Source organism: Leptodactylus fuscus, unplaced genomic scaffold (assembly GCF_031893055.1).
Source record: "Leptodactylus fuscus isolate aLepFus1 unplaced genomic scaffold, aLepFus1.hap2 HAP2_SCAFFOLD_246, whole genome shotgun sequence".
NCBI classification, from domain to species: domain Eukaryota; kingdom Metazoa; phylum Chordata; class Amphibia; order Anura; family Leptodactylidae; genus Leptodactylus; species Leptodactylus fuscus.
This window is the reverse complement of record NW_027440269.1, coordinates 142,194-163,327: the sequence shown is the minus strand read 5'-3', so window position 1 is coordinate 163,327 and position 21,134 is coordinate 142,194. Positions and strand designations below refer to the sequence as shown.

The 21,134-nt window shown below is 58.3% G+C and overlaps 1 protein-coding gene across 1 annotated transcript; it reads right to left on the bottom strand.

Annotated features, from left to right (window-relative positions):
- Window positions 1-773: 773 nt before the first annotated feature.
- Window positions 774-20,681, bottom strand: LOC142187824 (ER membrane protein complex subunit 3-like). Its single transcript, XM_075261652.1, has 5 exons — window positions 20,242-20,681; window positions 19,983-20,150; window positions 14,660-14,717; window positions 5,195-5,262; window positions 774-915 (listed from the first exon to the last, which is right to left on the bottom strand). The coding sequence occupies exons 2-5, from the start codon at window positions 20,135-20,137 to the stop codon at window positions 774-776; spliced, it is 423 nt and encodes a 140-aa protein (XP_075117753.1). The 5' UTR covers window positions 20,138-20,150; window positions 20,242-20,681.
- Window positions 20,682-21,134: the final 453 nt, after the last annotated feature.

Here is a 21,134-nt window from a genome sequence, read left to right as displayed (position 1 = left end):
TGACAAGATCCCCACCCCCCCAGGAGCGGCGACCAGAAACCCACCCCACGAGGAGCGGAGACCAGAGACCCACCGCCCCAGGAGCGGCGACCAGAGCCCCACCCCCCCAGGAGCGGCGACAAGATCCCCACCGCCCCAGGAGCGGCGACCAGAAACCCACCCCACGAGGAGCGGAGACCAGAGACCACCCCCCCAGGAGCGGCGACCAGAGCCCCACCCCCCCAGGAGCGGCGACAAGATCCCCACCCCCCCAGGAGCGGCGACCAGAAACCCACCCCACGAGGAGCGGAGACCAGAGACCCACCCCCCCAGGAACGGCGACCAGAGCCCCACCCCCCCAGGAGCGGCGACAAGATCCCCACCCCCCCAGGAGCGGAGACCAGAGACCCACCCCCCCAGGAGCGGCGACCAGAAACCCACCCCACGAGGAGCGGAGACCAGAGACCCACCCCCCCCAGGAGCGGCGACAAGATCCCCACCCCCCCAGGAGCGGCGACCAGAAACCCACCCCACGAGGAGCGGCGACCAGAGCCCCACCCCCCCAGGGAGCGGCGACAAGATCCCCACCCCCCCAGGAGCAGCGACAAGATCCCCACCCCCCCAGGAGCGGCGACCAGAAACCCACCCCACGAGGAGCGGAGACCAGAGACCCACCCCCCCAGGGAGCGGCGACCAGAGCCCCACCCACGCGGTACGCCAAGGTGAGTCCCACCCACGCGGTTTCGTCGACAAGGAGGAGAACCCCGCTGACATGTATGTAACCATCATCATCATCACCACTCACTTGTCACAAATCCAGAGAAGGTCATATTGATCCAACCTCCGATGAGGATCATGGGCAGGACGTTGGTCACGTTCCCCTTCATCATGTCAGTCAGCATTGTGGGATCTGTGGGAGAGGAGGAGACAAAATCACTAAAATTATATATATGTTTATATGCCCATTACGGATATACCGTGAGCAGGCAGAGCGCCCATTACATATATAACCGTGAGCAGGCAGAGCGCCCATTACATATATACCGTGAGCAGGCAGAGCGCCCATTACATACATACCGTGAGCAGGCAGAGCGCCCATTACATACATACCGTGAGCAGGCAGAGCGCCCATTACATACATACGTGAGCAGGCAGAGCGCCCATTACATATATACCGTGAGCAGGCAGAGCGCCCATTACATACATACCGTGAGCAGGAGAGCGCCCATTACATACATACCGTGAGCAGGCAGAGCGCCCATTACATATATACCGTGAGCAGGCAGAGCGCCCATTACATACATACAGTGAGCAGGCAGAGTGCCCATTACATACATACCGTGAGCAGGCAGAGCGCCCATTAAATATATATAGTGAGCAGGCAGAGCGCCCATTACATACATACCGTGAGCAGGCAGAGCGCCCATTACATACATACCGTGAGCAGGCAGGAGCGCCCATTACATACATACCGTGAGCAGGCAGAGCGCCCATTACATACATACCGTGAGCAGGCAGAGCGCCCATTACATACATACCGTGAGCAGGCAGAGCGCCCATTACATATATACCGTGAGCAGGCAGAGCGCCCATTACATACATACCGTGAGCAGGAAGAGCGCCCATTACATACATACCGTGAGCAGGCAGAGCGCCCATTACATATATACCGTGAGCAGGCAGAGCGCCCATTACATACATACCGTGAGCAGGCAGAGTGCCCATTACATACATACCGTGAGCAGGCAGAGCGCCCATTAAATATATATAGTGAGCAGGCAGAGCGCCCATTACATACATACCGTGAGCAGGCAGAGCGCCCATTACATACATACCGTGAGCAGGCAGAGCGCCCATTACATACATACCGTGAGCAGGCAGAGCGCCCATTACATACATACCGTGAGCAGGCAGAGCGCCCATTACATACATACCGTGAGCAGGCAGAGCGCCCATTACATACATACCGTGAGCAGGCAGAGCGCCCATTACATCCATACCGTGAGCAGGCAGAGCGCCCATTACATACATACCGTGAGCAGGCAGAGCGCCCATTACATATATACCGTGAGCAGGCAGAGCGCCCATTACATACATACCGTGAGCAGGAAGAGCGCCCATTACATACATACCGTGAGCAGGCAGAGCGCCCATTACATACATACCGTGAGCAGGCAGAGCGCCCATTAGGCATACATACCGTGAGCAGGCAGAGCGCCCATTACATACATACCGTGAGCAGGCAGAGCGCCCATTACATACATACCGTGAGCAGGCAGAGCGCCCATTACATACATACCGTGAGCAGGCAGAGCGCCCATTACATATATACCGTGAGCAGGCAGAGCGCCCATTACATACATACCGTGAGCAGGCAGAGCGCCCATTACATACATACCGTGAGCAGGCAGAGCGCCCATTACATATATACCGTGAGCAGGCAGAGCGCCCATTACATACATACCGTGAGCAGGCAGAGTGCCCATTACATACATACCGTGAGCAGGCAGAGCGCCCATTAAATATATATAGTGAGCAGGCAGAGCGCCCATTACATACATACCGTGAGCAGTAGAGCGCCCATTACATACATACCCGTGAGCAGGCAGAGCGCCCATTACATACATACCGTGAACAGGCAGAGCGCCCATTACATACATACCGTGAGCAGGCAGAGCGTCCATTACATACATACAGTGAGCAGGCAGAGCGCCCATTACATACATACCGTGAGCAGGCAGAGCGCCCATTAAATATATATAGTGAGCAGGCAGAGCGCCCATTACATACATACCGTGAGCAGGCAGAGCGCCCATTACATACATACCGTGAGCAGGCAGAGCGCCCATTACATACATACCGTGAGCAGGCAGAGCGCCCATTACATACATACCGTGAGCAGGCAGAGCGCCCATTACATACATACCGTGAGCAGGCAGAGCGCCCATTACATACATACCGTGAGCAGGCAGAGCGCCCATTACATACATACCGTGAGCAGGCAGAGCGCCCATTACATACATACCGTGAGCAGGCAGAGCGTCCATTACATATATACCGTGAGCAGGAAGAGCGCCCATTACATACATACCGTGAGCAGGCAGAGCGCCCATTAAATATATATAGTGAGCAGGCAGAGCGCCCATTACATACATACCGTGAGCAGGCAGAGCGCCCATTACATACATACCGTGAGCAGGCAGAGCGCCCATTACATACATACCGTGAGCAGGCAGAGCGCCCATTACATACATACCGTGAGCAGGCAGAGCGCCCATTACATACATACCGTGAGCAGGCAGAGCGCCCATTACATACATACCGTGAGCAGGCAGAGCGCCCATTACATACATACCGTGAGCAGGCAGAGCGCCCATTACATACATACCGTGAGCAGGCAGAGCGCCCATTACATACATACCGTGAGCAGGCAGAGCGCCCATTACATACATACCGTGAGCAGGCAGAGCGCCCATTACATACATACCGTGAGCAGGCAGAGCGCCCATTACATATATACCGTGAGCAGGCAGAGCGCCCATTACATATATACCGTGAGCAGGCAGAGCGCCCATTACATACATACCGTGAGCAGGCAGAGCGCCCATTACATACATACCGTGAGCAGGCAGAGCGCCCATTACATACATACCGTGAGCAGGCAGAGCGCCCATTACATATATACCGTGAGCAGGCAGAGCGCCCATTACATACATACCGTGAGCAGGCAGAGCGCCCATTACATACATACCGTGAGCAGGCAGAGCGCCCATTACATACATACCGTGAGCAGGCAGAGCGCCCATTAAATATATATAGTGAGCAGGCAGAGCGCCCATTACATACATACCGTGAGCAGGCAGAGCGCCCATTACATACATACCGTGAGCAGGCAGAGCGCCCATTACATACATACCGTGAGCAGGCAGAGCGCCCATTACATACATACCGTGAGCAGGCAGAGCGCCCATTACATACATACCGTGAGCAGGCAGAGCGCCCATTACATACATACCGTGAGCAGGCAGAGCGCCCATTACATACATACCGTGAGCAGGCAGAGCGCCCATTACATACATACCGTGAGCAGGCAGAGCGCCCATTACATACATACCGTGAGCAGGCAGAGCGCCCATTACATACATACCGTGAGCAGGCAGAGCGCCCATTACATACATACCGTGAGCAGGCAGAGCGCCCATTAAATATATATATAGTGAGCAGGCAGAGCGCCCATTACATACATACCGTGAGCAGGCAGAGCGCCCATTACATACATACCGTGAGCAGGCAGAGCGCCCATTACATATATACCGTGAGCAGGCAGAGCGCCCATTACATACATACCGTGAGCAGGCAGAGCGCCCATTACATACATACCGTGAGCAGGCAGAGCGCCCATTACATACATACCGTGAGCAGGCAGAGCGCCCATTACATACATACCGTGAGCAGGCAGAGCGCCCATTACATACATACCGTGAGCAGGCAGAGCGCCCATTAAATATATATATAGTGAGCAGGCAGAGCGCCCATTACATACATACCGTGAGCAGGCAGAGCGCCCATTACATACATACCGTGAGCAGGCAGAGCGCCCATTACATACATACCGTGAGCAGGCAGAGCGCCCATTACATACATACCGTGAGCAGGCAGAGCGCCCATTACATACATACCGTGAGCAGGCAGAGCGCCCATTAAATATATATATAGTGAGCAGGCAGAGCGCCCATTACATACATACCGTGAGCAGGCAGAGCGCCCATTACATACATACCGTGAGCAGGCAGAGCGCCCATTACATACATACCGTGAGCAGGCAGAGCGCCCATTACATACATACCGTGAGCAGGCAGAGCGCCCATTAAATATATATATAGTGAGCAGGCAGAGCGCCCATTACATACATACCGTGAGCAGGCAGAGCGCCCATTACATACATACCGTGAGCAGGCAGAGCGCCCATTACATATATACCGTGAGCAGGCAGAGCGCCCATTACATACATACCGTGAGCAGGCAGAGCGCCCATTACATACATACCGTGAGCAGGCAGAGCGCCCATTACATACATACAGTGAGCAGGCAGAGCGCCCATTACACATATTATATATACAGTTATCCCACATATTACATATATACCGTGAATAGAACAATGGCTTTGTGTGTACGGCAGTCAGCGCACCTGTCATGGGGGAGGGGGGGGAACGACTTTCTCTTTGTCTTTTTAAAAAATCCGTCTTCTGCGTTGTTAAAGTAAAACTTTCTCATGAGAAAAGACTGAAAAGATGAAAGAAAAATATGTGAACCCAGGGCACCCGAACACTGCCACCACCAGGTAACACAGGACACCCCGCCCGCACCCCAACACTGCCACCACCAGGTAACAGGACACCCGCCGCACCCAAAACTGCCACCACCAGGTAACACAGGGCACCCGCCGCACCCCAACACTGCCACCACCAGGTAACACAGGACACCCCGCCGCACCCCAACACTGCCACCACCAGGTAACAGGACACCCGCCGCACCCCAAAACTGCCACCACCAGGTAACACAGGGCACCCGCCGCACCCCAACACTGCCACCACCAGGTAACACAGGGCACCCGCCGCACCCGAACACTGCCACCACCAGGTAACACAGGACACCCGCCGCACCCCAACACTGCCACCACCAGGTAACACAGGGCACCCGCCGCACCCCAAAACTGCACCACCAGGTAACACAGGGCACCCGCCGCACCCCAACACTGCCACCACCAGGTAACACAGGACACCCGCCTCACCCCAACACTGCCACCACCAGGTAACACAGGACACCCGCCGCACCCCAACACTGCCACCACCAGGTAACACAGGACACCCGCCTCACCCCAACACTGCCACCACCAGGTAACACAGGGCACCCGCCGCACCCCAACACTGCCACCACCAGGTAACACAGGGCACCCGCCGCACCCCAACACTGCCACCACCAGGTAACACAGGGCACCCGCCGCACCCCAACACTGCCACCACCAGGTAACACAGGGCACCCGCCTCACCCCAACACTGCCACCACCAGGTAACACAGGGCACCCACCGCACCCCAACACTGCCACCACCAGGTAACACAGGGCACCCGCCGCACCCCAACACTGCCACCACCAGGTAACACAGGGCACCCGCCTCACCCAACACTGCCACCACCAGGTAACACAGGACACCCGCCGCACCCCAACACTGCCACCACCAGGTAACACAGGGCACCCACCGCACCCCAACACTGCCACCACCAGGTAACACAGGGCACCCGCCGCACCCCAACACTGCCACCACCAGGTAACACAGGGCACCCGCCGCACCCCAACACTGCCACCACCAGGTAACACAGGGCACCCGCCGCACCCCAACACTGCCACCACCAGGTAACACAGGACACCCGCCTCACCCCAACACTGCCACCACCAGGTAACACAGGACATCCGCCGCACCACAACACTGCCACCACCAAGTAACACAGGGCACCCGCCGCACCCCAACACTGCCACCACCAGGTAACACAGGACACCCGCCTCACCCCAACACTGCCACCACCAGGTAACACAGGGCACCCGCCGCACCCCAACACTGCCACCACCAGGTAATACAGGGCACCCGCCGCACCCCAACACTGCCACCACCAGGTAACACAGGGCACCCGCCGCACCCCAACACTGCCACCACCAGGTAACACAGGGCACCCGCCGCACCCAACACTGCCACCACCAGGTAACACAGGGCACCCGCCGCACCCCAACACCAGGTAACACAGGACACCCGCCGCACCCCAACACTGCCACCACCAGGTAACACAGGGCACCCGCCGCACCCCAACACTGCCACCACCAGGTAACACAGGGCACCCGCCGCACCCCAACACTGCCACCACCAGGTAACACAGGGCACCCGCCGCACCCCAACACTGCCACCACCAGGTAACACAGGGCACCCGCCGCACCCCAACACTGCCACCACCAGGTAACACAGGGCACCCGCCGCACCCCAACACTGCCACCACCAGGTAACACAGGGCACCCGCCGCACCCCAACACTGCCACCACCAGGTAACACAGGACACCCGCCACACCCCAACACCAGGTAACACAGGACACCCGCCGCACCCCAACACTGCCACCACCAGGTAACACAGGGCACCCGCCGCACCCCAACACTGCCACCACCAGGTAACACAGGGCACCCGCCGCACCCCAACACTGCCACCACCAGGTAACACAGGGCACCCGCCACACCCCAACACTGCCACCACCAGGTAATACAGGGCACCCGCCGCACCCCAACACTGCCACCACCAGGTAACACAGGGCACCCGCCGCACCCCAACACTGCCACCACCAGGTAACACAGGGCACCCGCCGCACCCCAACACTGCCACCACCAGGTAACACAGGGCACCCGCCGCACCCCAACACCAGGTAACACAGGACACCCGCCGCACCCCAACACTGCCACCACCAGGTAACACAGGGCACCCGCCGCACCCCAACACTGCCACCACCAGGTAACACAGGGCACCCACCGCACCCCAACACTGCCACCACCAGGTAACACAGGGCACCCGCCGCACCCCAACACTGCCACCACCAGGTAACACAGGGCACCCGCCGCACCCCAACACTGCCACCACCAGGTAACACAGGGCACCCGCCGCACCCCAACACTGCCACCACCAGGTAACACAGGGCACCCGCCGCACCCCAACACTGCCACCACCAGGTAACACAGGGCACCCGCCGCACCCCAACACTGCCACCACCAGGTAACACAGGGCACCCGCCGCACCCCAACACTGCCACCACCAGGTAACACAGGGCACCCGCCACACCCCAACACCAGGTAACACAGGACACCCACCGCACCCCAACACTGCCACCACCAGGTAACACAGGGCACCCGCCTCACCCCAACACTGCCACCACCAGGTAACACAGGACACCCGCCGCACCCCAACACCAGGTAACACAGGACACCCGCCGCACCCCAACACTGCCACCACCAGGTAACACAGGACATCCGCCGCACCCCAACACTGCCACCACCAGGTAACACAGGACACCCGCCGCACCCCAACACTGCCACCACCAGGTAACACAGGACACCCGCCGCACCCCAACACTGCCACCACCAGGTAACAGGACACCCGCCGCACCCCAACACCAGGTAACACAGGACACCCGCCACACCCCAACACCAGGTAACACAGGACACCCGCCGCACCCCAACACTGCCACCACCAGGTAACACAGGACACCCGCCTCACCCCAACACTGCCACCACCAGGTAACACAGGACATCCGCCTCACCCCAACACTGCCACCACCAGGTAACACAGGACATCCGCCGCACCCCAACACTGCCACCAGCAGGTAACACAGGACACCCGCCTCACCCCAACACTGCCACCACCAGGTAACACAGGACACCCGCCGCACCCCAACACTGCCACCACCAGGTAACACAGGACACCCGCCTCACCCCAACACTGCCACCACCAGGTAACACAGGACACCCGCCTCACCCCAACACTGCCACCACCAGGTAACACAGAACACCCGCCGCACCCCAACACTGCCACCACCATGTAACACAGGACACCCGCCTCACCCCAACACTGCCACCACCAGGTAACACAGGGCACCCGCCACACCCCAACACTGCCACCACCAGGTAACACAGGACACCCGCCACACCCCAACACTGCCACCACCAGGTAACACAGGGCACCCGCCGCACCCCAACACTGCCACCACCAGGTAACACAGGGCACCCGCCACACCCCAACACCAGGTAACACAGGGCACCCGCCGCACCCCAACACTGCCACCACCAGGTAACACAGGACACCCGCCTCACCCCAACACTGCCACAACCAGGTAACACAGGACACCCGCCTCACCCCAACACTGCCACCACCAGGTAACAGGACACCCGCCTCACCCCAACACTGCCACCACCATGTAACACAGGACACCCGCCTCACCCCAACACTGCCACCACCAGGTAACACAGGACATCCGCCGCACCCCAACACTGCCACCACCAGGTAACACAGGACACCCGCCTCACCCCAACACTGCCACCACCAGGTAATACAGGGCACCCGCCGCACCCCAACACTGCCACCACCAGGTAACACAGGACACCCGCCACACCCCAACACCAGGTAACACAGGACACCTGCCGCACCCCAACACTGCCACCACCAGGTAACACAGGGCACCCGCCACACCCCAACACCAGGTAACACAGGACACCCGCCTCACCCCAACACTGCCACCACCAGGTAACACAGGACATCCGCCGCACCCCAACACTGCCACCACCAGGTAACACAGGACACCCGCCTCACCCCAACACTGCCACCACCAGGTAATACAGGGCACCCGCCGCACCCCAACACTGCCACCACCAGGTAACACAGGACACCCGCCGCACCCCAACACTGCCACCACCAGGTAACACAGGGCACCCGCCACACCCCAACACCAGGTAACACAGGACACCCGCCGCACCCCAACACTGCCACCACCAGGTAACACAGGACACCCGCCACACCCCAACACCAGGTAACACAGGACACCTGCCGCACCCCAACACTGCCACCACCAGGTAACACAGGGCACCCGCCACACCCCAACACCAGGTAACACAGGACACCCGCCGCACCCCAACACTGCCACCACCAGGTAACACAGGACACCTGCCTCACCCCAACACTGCCACCACCAGGTAACACAGGACACCCGCCGCACCCCAACACTGCCACCACCAGGTAACACAGGACACCCGCCGCACCCCAACACTGCCACCACCAGGTAACACAGGACACCCGCCTCACCCCAACACTGCCACCACCAGGTAACACAGGACATCCGCCTCACCCCAACACTGCCACCACCAGGTAACACAGGACATCCGCCGCACCCCAACACTGCCACCACCAGGAAACACAGGGCACCCGCCTCACCCCAACACTGCCACCACCAGGTAACACAGGACACCCGCCTCACCCCAACACTGCCACCACCAGGTAAAACAGGACATCCGCCGCACCCCAACACTGCCACCACCAGGTAACACAGGACACCCGCCTCACCCCAATACTGCCACCACCAGGTAACACAGGACACCCGCCGCACCCCAACACTGCCACCACCAGGTAACACAGGACACCCGCCTCACCCCAACACTGCCACCACCAGGTAACACAGGACACCCGCCGCACCCCAACATCAGGTAACACAGGACACCCGCCGCACCCCAACACTGCCACCACCAGGTAACACAGGACACCCGCCTCACCCCAACACTGCCACCACCAGGTAACACAGGGCACCCGCCGCACCCCAACACTGCCACCACCAGGTAACACAGGGCACCCGCCGCACCCCAACACCAGGTAACACAGGGCACCCGCCACACCCCAACACCAGGTAACACAGGGCACCCGCCTCACCCCAACACTGCCACCACCAGGTAACACAGGACACCCGCCTCACCCCAACACCAGGTAACACAGGACACCCGCCGCACCCCAACACTGCCACCACCAGGTAACAGGACACCCGCCTCACCCCAACACTGCCACCACCAGGTAACACAGGACACCCGCCTCACCCCAACACTGCCACCACCAGGTAACAGGACACCCGCCTCACCCCAACACTGCCACCACCAGGTAACACAGGACACCCGCCTCACCCCAACACTGCCACCACCAGGTAACACAGGACACCCGCCTCACCCCAACACTGCCACCACCAGGTAACACAGGACACCCGCCTCACCCCAACACTGCCACCACCAGGTAACACAGGACACCCGCCGCACCCCAACACTGCCACCACCAGGTAACACAGGGCACCCGCCTCACCCCAACACTGCCACCACCAGGTAACACAGGACACCCGCCGCACCCCAACACTGCCACCACCAGGTAACACAGGACACCCGCCTCACCCCAACACTGACACCACCAGGTAACAGGACACCCGCCTCACCCCAACACTGCCACCACCAGGTAACACAGGGCACCCGCCTCACCCCAACACCAGGTAACACAGGGCACCCGCCGCACCCCAACACTGCCACCACCAGGTAACACAGGACACCCGCCGCACCCCAACACTGCCACCACCAGGTAACACAGGACACCCGCCTCACCCCAACACTGACACCACCAGGTAACAGGACACCCGCCTCACCCCAACACTGCCACCACCAGGTAACACAGGGCACCCGCCTCACCCCAACACTGCCACCACCAGGTAACACAGGGCACCTGCCACACCCCAACACTGCCACCACCAGGTAACACAGGGCACCCGCCGCACCCCAACACTGCCACCACCAGGTAACACAGGACACCCGCCTCACCCCAACACTGACACCACCAGGTAACACAGGGCACCCGCCTCACCTCAACACTGCCACCACCAGGTAACACAGGGCACCCGCCGCACCCCAACACTGCCACCACCAGGTAACACAGGACACCCGCCGCACCCCAACACTGCCACCACCAGGTAACACAGGACACCCGCCGCACCCCAACACTGCCACCACCAGGTAACACAGGGCACCCGCCACACCCCAACACCAGGTAACACAGGGCACCCGCCACACCCCAACACTGCCACCACCAGGTAACACAGGGCACCCGCCGCACCCCAACACTGCCACCACCAGGTAACACAGGACACCCGCCTCACCCCAACACTGCCACCACCAGGTAACACAGGACATCCGCCGCACCCCAACACTGCCACCACCAGGTAACACAGGACACCCGCCTCACCCCAACACTGCCACCACCAGGTAACACAGGGCACCCGCCTCACCCCAACACTGCCACCACCAGGTAACACAGGACACCCGCCTCACCCCAACACTGCCACCACCAGGTAACACAGGACACCCGCCACACCCCAACACCAGGTAACACAGGACACCCGCCGCACCCCAACACTGCCACCACCAGGTAACACAGGGCACCCGCCGCACCCCAACACCAGGTAACACAGGACACCCGCCGCACCCCAACACTGCCACCACCAGGTAACACAGGGCACCCGCCGCACCCCAACACTGCCACCACCAGGTAACACAGGGCACCCGCCGCACCCCAACACTGCCACCACTAGGTAACACAGGACACCCGCCACACCCCAACACTGCCACCACCAGGTAACACAGGACACCCGCCTCACCCCAACACTGCCACCACCAGGTAACACAGGACACCCGCCTCACCCCAACACTGCCACCACCAGGTAACACAGGACACCCGCCTCACCCCAACACTGCCACCACCAGGTAACACAGGACACCCGCCTCACCCCAACACTGCCACCACCAGGTAACACAGGACACCCGCCTCACCCCAACACTGCCACCACCATGTAACACAGGGCACCCGCCACACCCCAACACTGCCACCACCAGGTAACACAGGACACCCGCCACACCCCAACACTGCCACCACCAGGTAACACAGGACATCCGCCGCACCCCAACACTGCCACCACCAGGTAACACAGGACACCCGCCTCACCCCAACACTGCCACCACCAGGTAACAGGACACCCGCCTCACCCCAACACTGCCACCACCAGGTAACACAGGACACCCGCCTCACCCCAACACTGCCACCACCAGGTAACACAGGATACCCGCCTCACCCCAACACTGCCACCACCAGGTAACACAGGACACCTGCCTCACCCCAACACTGCCACCACCAGGTAACACAGGACACCCGCCTCACCCCAACACTGCCACCACCAGGTAACACAGGACACCTGCCTCACCCCAACACTGCCACCACCAGGTAACACAGGACACCCGCCTCACCCCAACACTGACACCACCAGGTAACAGGACACCCGCCTCACCCCAACACTGCCACCACCAGGTAACACAGGACACCCGCCGCACCCCAACACTGCCACCACCAGGTAACACAGGACATCCGCCTCACCCCAACACTGCCACCACCAGGTAACACAGGACACCCGCCTCACCCCAACACTGCCACCACCAGGTAACACAGGGCACCCGCCTCACCCCAACACTGCCACCACCAGGTAACACAGGACACCCGCCGCACCCCAACACTGCCACCACCAGGTAACACAGGGCACCCGCCGCACCCCAACACTGCCACCACCAGGTAACACAGGGCACCCGCCGCACCCCAACACTGCCACCACCAGGTAACACAGGGCACCCGCCGCACCCCAACACTGCCACCACCAGGTAACACAGGACACCCGCCACACCCCAACACCAGGTAACACAGGACACCCGCCGCACCCCAACACTGCCACCACCAGGTAACACAGGGCACCCGCCGCACCCCAACACTGCCACCACCAGGTAACACAGGACACCCGCCGCACCCCAACACCAGGTAACACAGGACACCCGCCGCACCCCAACACTGCCACCACCAGGTAACACAGGACACCCGCCTCACCCCAACACTGCCACCACCAGGTAACACAGGACACCCGCCTCACCCCAACACTGCCACCACCAGGTAACACAGGACACCCGCCTCACCCCAACACTGCCACCACCAGGTAACACAGGACACCCGCCGCACCCCAACACTGCCACCACCAGGTAACACAGGACACCCGCCTCACCCCAACACTGCCACCACCAGGTAACAGGACACCCGCCTCACCCCAACACTGCCACCACCAGGTAACACAGGGCACCCGCCGCACCCCAACACCAGGTAACACAGGACACCCGCCGCACCCCAACACTGCCACCACCAGGTAACAGGACACCCGCCTCACCCCAACACTGCCACCACCAGGTAACACAGGGCACCCGCCGCACCCCAACACTGCCACCACCAGGTAACACAGGGCACCCGCCGCACCCCAACACTGCCACCACCAGGTAACACAGGGCACCCGCCGCACCCCAACACTGCCACCACCAGGTAACACAGGACATCCGCCGCACCCCAACACTGCCACCACCAGGTAACACAGGGCACCCACCGCACCCCAACACTGCCACCACCAGGTAACACAGGGCACCCGCCGCACCCCAACACTGCCACCACCAGGTAACAGGACACCCGCCTCACCCCAACACTGCCACCACCAGGTAACACAGGACACCCGCCTCACCCCAACACTGCCACCACCAGGTAACACAGGACACCCGCCTCACCCCAACACTGCCACCACCAGGTAATACAGGACATCCGCCTCACCCCAACACTGCCACCACCAGGTAACACAGGACATCCGCCTCACCCCAACACTGCCACCACCAGGTAACACAGGACACCTGCCACACCCCAACACTGCCACCACCAGGTAACACAGGGCACCCGCCGCACCCCAACACTGCCACCACCAGGTAACACAGGACACCCGCCACACCCCAACACTGCCACCACCAGGTAACACAGGACATCCGCCGCACCCCAACACTGCCACCACCAGGTAACACAGGACACCCGCCACACCCCAACACTGCCACCACCAGGTAACACAGGGCACCCGCCGCACCCCAACACTGCCACCACCAGGTAACACAGGACACCCGCCACACCCCAACACTGCCACCACCAGGTAACAGGACACCCGCCGCACCACCAGATCACTCACCTGCTTGGAAATGTACTTGCCGTTCTCTCTGAGAATTCTGCTTCTAATCAGAACCTGACTGTAAGAGGAGACAGAAGAGAGTGAGGGGAGTCCTCAGGACCAGAGCTGATGGGAGGAGGGCGGGGCGGTGACTACCTGTCAGACATTATATATACAGGCTGGGTGTCAGTAACAGGGGGCGGGGCTGTGACTACCTCTCAGACATGGTATATACAGCTGGGTGTCAGTAACAGGGGGCGGGGCTGTGACTACCTCTCAGACATGATATATACAGGCTGATTGTCAGTAACAGGGGGCGGGGCTGTGACTACCTGTCAGACATGATATATACAGGCTGGTTGTCAGTAACAGGGGGCGGGGCTGTGACTACCTCTCAGACATGATATATACAGGCTGGTTGTCAGTAACAGGGGGCGGAGCTGTGACTACCTCTCAGACATGATATATACAGGCTGATTGTCAGTAACAGGGGGCGGGGCTGTGACTACCTCTCAGACATGATATATACAGGCTGATTGTCAGTAACAGGGGGCGGGGCTGTGACTACCTCTCAGACATGGTATATACAGGCTGGTTGTCAGTAACAGGGGGCGGAGCTGTGACTACCTCTCAGACATGATATATACAGCTGGTTGTCAGTAACAGGGGGCGGGGCTGTGACAACCTCTCAGACATGATATATACAGCTGGTTGTCAGTAACAGGGGGCGGGGCTGTGACTACCTCTCAGACATGGTATATACAGGCTGGTTGTCAGTAACAGGGGGCGGGGCTGTGACTACCTCTCAGACATGGTATATACAGCTGGTTGTCAGTAACAGGGGGCGGGGCTGTGACTACCTCTCAGACATGATATATACAGGCTGGTTGTCAGTAACAGGGGGCGGGGCTGTGACTACCTCTCAGACATGATATATACAGCTGGTTGTCAGTAACAGGGGGCGGGGCTGTGACTACCTGTCAGACATTATATATACAGGCTGGTTGTCAGTAACAGGGGGCGGGGCTGTGACAACCTCTCAGACATGATATATACAGCTGGTTGTCAGTAACAGGGGGCGGGGCTGTGACTACCTCTCAGACATGATATATACAGGCTGGTTGTCAGTAACAGGGGGCGGAGCTGTGACTACCTCTCAGACATGATATATACAGGCTGGTTGTCAGTAACAGGGGGCGGGGCTGTGACAACCTCTCAGACATGATATATACAGCTGGTTGTCAGTAACAGGGGGCGGGGCTGTGACTACCTCTCAGACATGATATATACAGGCTGGTTGTCAGTAACAGGGGGCGGGGCTGTGACTACCTCTCAGACATGATATATACAGCTGGTTGTCAGTAACAGGGGGCGGGGCTGTGACTACCTCTCAGACATGATATATACAGGGGGCGGGGCTGTGACTACCTCTCAGACATGGTATATACAGCTGGTTGTCAGTAACAGGGGGCGGGGCTGTGACTACCTCTCAGACATGATATATACAGGCTGGTTGTCAGTAACAGGGGGCGGAGCTGTGACTACCTCTCAGACATGGTATATACAGCTGGTTGTCAGTAACAGGGGGCGGGGCTGTGACTACCTCTCAGACATGATATATACAGCTGGTTGTCAGTAACAGGGGGCGGGGCTGTGACTACCTCTCAGACATGATATATACAGCTGGGTGTCAGTAACAGGGGGCGGGGCTGTGACTACCTCTCAGACATGATATATACAGCTGGTTGTCAGTAACAGGGGGCGGAGCTGTGACTACCTCTCAGACATGATATATACAGCTGGTTGTCAGTAACAGGGGGCGGGGCTGTGACTACCTCTCAGACATGATATATACAGGCTGGTTGTCAGTAACAGGGGGCGGAGCTGTGACTACCTCTCAGACATGATATATACAGGCTGGTTGTCAGTAACAGGGGGCGGGGCTGTGACAACCTCTCAGACATGATATATACAGCTGGTTGTCAGTAACAGGGGGCGGGGCTGTGACTACCTCTCAGACATGATATATACAGGCTGGTTGTCAGTAACAGGGGGCGGGGCTGTGACTACCTCTCAGACATGATATATACAGCTGGTTGTCAGTAACAGGGGGCGGGGCTGTGACTACCTCTCAGACATGATATATACAGGGGGCGGGGCTGTGACTACCTCTCAGACATGGTATATACAGCTGGTTGTCAGTAACAGGGGGCGGGGCTGTGACTACCTCTCAGACATGATATATACAGGCTGGTTGTCAGTAACAGGGGGCGGAGCTGTGACTACCTCTCAGACATGGTATATACAGCTGGTTGTCAGTAACAGGGGGCGGGGCTGTGACTACCTCTCAGACATGATATATACAGCTGGTTGTCAGTAACAGGGGGCGGGGCTGTGACTACCTCTCAGACATGATATATACAGCTGGGTGTCAGTAACAGGGGGCGGGGCTGTGACTACCTCTCAGACATGATATATACAGCTGGGTTGTCAGTAACAGGGGGCGGAGCTGTGACTACCTCTCAGACATGATATATACAGCTGGTTGTCAGTAACAGGGGGCGGGGCTGTGACTACCTCTCAGACATGATATATACAGCTGGTTGTCAGTAACAGGGGGCGGGGCTGTGACTACCTCTCAGACATGATATATACAGCTGGTTGTCAGTAACAGGGGGCGGGCTGTGACTACCTCTCAGACATGATACATACAGGGGCGGGCTGTGACAGCCTCTCAGACATGATATATACAGGGGGCGGGGCTGTTGACTACCTCTCAGACATGGTATATACAGCTGGTTGTCAGTAACAGGGGGCGGGGCTGTGACTACCTCTCAGACATGATATATGAAAAACAAAAAAACTTGCTAGTCTTCAGTAGTTGATCCTTTTTAACGGCTAACTCATAATGATGACAGATTATTGACGTTTCCAGGAGGAAGGGGGGGGGGTTGTTAGTAATTGAGACAATGTAAAGACAATGTAACACTTCCAGGTCCTTATCAGTTCACACGTTCCTGTAAAGAGACATGAAACTCTGTGACACATTTAATCCACAATCCAGTGTCTGAAGCAGGGCCATGAATTTACACTCATGAATGCGTCGTTCTCTCTTTGATCTGAAATTCCCTCTTACAACCGAAACTCTCCTGTGCTGGGTGATATTCTGATCCTCACTGCAGAAATGTTCTGATACGGGCAGGTCCAGTCTTCGCTCTCTAATTGTATGGCGATGTGAGTTCCTCCGCACTCTGAGCTGCGGTCCGGTCTCTCCATCATACAGATTATCAGGGGGACACTTGGTGCACATTATTACATACACTACATGCGGTGTTACAGTCCCGGGGTCTTATATTCCCTGTTAGTTTGGTATCTCTATCCTGTCAGGGGTCAGTATGTGGGGCAGGTCCAGTCTTTGCTCTCTAATTGTATGGCGATGTGAGTTCCTCCGCACTCTGAGCTGCTGGTCCGGTCTCTCCATCATACAGATTATCAGGGGGACACTTGGTGCACATTATTACATACACTACATGCGGTGTTACAGTCCCGGGGTCTTATATTCCCTGTTAGTTTGGGATCTCTATCCTGTCAGGGGTCAGTATGTGGGGGCACATACTGACTCAAGAATGTGTCTCTGAGGCCTCCGAGGTGTTTGTCTCTATCTGCAGGGTCTGAACATATACATATGGCTAGGCCATCAGATGCCATCGCATATGTTCAGACCCTGCAGATAGAGACGAACACCTCGGAGGCCTCAGAGACACATTCTGGAGACAGGGTTACCATCCAAGAACAACTGATAACCAAATCACCAGGGCCACCAGAATACCAAGATCGGAGTTATTAAGATACAACACCAAACAGGAGAACAATCGGGGGCCCCCCCCTGGTGTCACATATAACCCCCACCTGGAGACGCTGAGAGGAATCACACGCAGATTACATCCACTACTGTAATAAGACAACCGTGTAATATCCAGATCTCCAGACCCCCCTCTCCTGTGCTACAGACACCAAACCTCAGGAATATGGTGATTGTCAGCAGCTCACTGTCACCTCCAACTAACACAGGAACATTCCCATGTGGAGAGAAGAGGAGGCAAAACCTGCCCCCACATACTGACCCCTGACAGGATAGAGATACCAAACTAACAGGAATATAAGACCCCGGGACTGTAACACCGCATGTAGTGTATGTAATAATGTGCAGCAAGTGTCCCCCTGATAATCTGTATGATGGAGAGACCGGACCGCAGCTCAGAGTGCGGAGGAACTCACATCGCCATACAATTAGAGAGCGAAGACTGGACCTGCCCCCACATACTGACCCCTGACAGGATAGAGATCCCAAACTAACAGGGAATATAAGACCCCGGGACTGTAACACCGCATGTAGTGTATGTAATAATGTGCAGCAAGTGTCCCCCTGATAATCTGTATGATGGAGAGACCGGACCGCAGCTCAGAGTGCGGAGGAACTCACATCGCCATACAATTAGAGAGCGAAGACTGGACCTGCCCGTATCAGAACATTTCTGCAGTGAGGATCAGAATATCACTGATCACAGGAGAATTTTAGTTTTGACGCATTCATGAGTGTAAATTCATGGCCCTGCTTCAGACACTGGATTGTGGATTGAATGTGTCACAGGGTTTCATGTCTCTTTACAGAAACCTGTGAACTGATAAGGACCTGGAAGTGTTACATTGTCTTTACATTGTCTCTACCAATTACTAACAACCCCCCCACCCCCCTTCCTCCTGGAATTCTAACACCCCTGTGTGCCTTCTCTGTATATATATATATATATATATAATATATATATATATATATATATATATACATCCATCAGAAATGTTTTAAATTACTTTGATAAAGGAGCCGAAGCGTTCTGAAACGTCAGTAATCTGTCATCATTATGAGTTAGCCATTAAAAAGGGATCAACTACTGAAGACTAGAAAGTTTTTTTTTATATTTCCAACCCACTGGCGAACACGTACAAGAACGAACATTGTCCTTAGACATGATATATACAGCTGGTTATCAGTACCAGGGGGCGGGCTGTGACTACCAGGGAGGCGGGCTGTGACTACCAGGGGCGGGGCTGTGACTACCAGGGAGGCGGGGCTGTGACTACCAGGGAGGCGGGGCTGTGACTACCAGGGAGGCGGGGCTGTGACTACCAGGGAGGCGGGGCTGTGACTACCAGGGGGCGGGGCTGTGACTACCAGGGAGGCGGGGCTGTGACTACCAGGGGGCGGGGCTGTGACTACCAGGGGGCGGGGCTGTGACTACCAGGGAGGCGGGGCTGTGACTACCTTGCGCTAACCCTCGGCCCTCACCTGTCAGACACCTGCTCCTGTGTCAGCTTCTTGTCGCTCTGTAGCAGGATGGACACGTAATGGCGGATCATGCCGACAAAGAAAGTGATGAAGACGATGGGCAGAACCACCCACAGGCGAATGTTGGAATCCAGTAAGAGCTCCGGCTCCGCCATAGTGACAGCGGCTCTGGAGAGAGAAGGAAACGTGGGAATAACAGACAATGTCTCCGCCCCCCCCCACCCCCATACAGTCAGATAGAATCCCCGTCACTGCTCACCTCACAGCTCCCCCGAGTCTCCGCGGTATTGGCCGCTTATCTCCTCCCCCGGGCCTCCGCGGTATTGGCCGCTTTTCTCCCCCGGGCCTCCGCGGTATTGGCCGCTTTTCTCCCCGAGTCTCCGCGGTAATGGCCGCTTATCTCCCCCGGGCCTCCGCGGTATTGGCCGCTTTTCTCCCCCGGGCCTCCGCGGTATTGGCCGCTTTTCTCCCCCGAGTCTCCGCGGTAATGGCCGCTTATCTCCCCCGGGCCTCCGCGGTATTGGCCGCTTTTCTCCCCCGAGTCTCCGCGGTAATGGCCGCTTATCTCCCCCGGCCTCCGCGGTATTGGCCGCTTTTCTCCCCCGGGTCTCCGCGGTAATAGCCGCTTATCTCCTCCCCCGGGTCTCCGCGGTATTGGCCGCTTTTCTCCCCCGGGCCTCCACGGTATTGGCCGCTTTTCTCCCCGAGTCTCCGCGGTATTGGCCGCTTTTCTCCCCCGAGTCTCCGCGGTATTGGCCGCTTATCTCCTCCCCCGGGTCTCCGCGGTATTGGCCCGCTTATCTCCTCCCCCGGGTCTCCGCGGTATTGGCCGCTTTTCTCCCCCGAGTCTCCGCGGTATTGGCCGCTTTTCTCCCCCGAGTCTCCGCGGTATTGGCCGCTTTTCTCCCCCGAGTCTCCGCGGTATTGGCCGCTTATCTCCTCCCCCGGGTCTCCGCGGTATTGGCCGCTTATCTCCTCCCCCGGGTCTCCGCGGTATTGGCCGCTTTTCTCCCCCGAGTCTCCGCGGTATTGGCCGCTTTTCTCCCCCGAGTCTCCGCGGTATTGGCCGCTTTTCTCCCCCGAGTCTCCGCGGTATTGGCCGCTTATCTCCTCCCCCGGGTCTCCGCGGTATTGGCCGCTTATCTCCTCCCC

Excerpts from the sequence above, each read along its gene's own strand:
- LOC142187824 (XM_075261652.1), bottom strand. The coding sequence starts at position 20,137 with ATGGCGGAGCCGGAGCTCTTACTGGATTCCAACATTCGCCTGTGGGTG. Across the intron at positions 14,718-19,982 it reads CAGGAGCAGGTGTCTGACAG|TCAGGTTCTGATTAGAAGCA; the intron begins GTGAGGGCCGAG and ends CTCCTCTTACAG. Across the intron at positions 5,263-14,659 it reads GCAAGTACATTTCCAAGCAG|TCTTTTCTCATGAGAAAGTT; the intron begins GTGAGTGATCTG and ends TCATCTTTTCAG.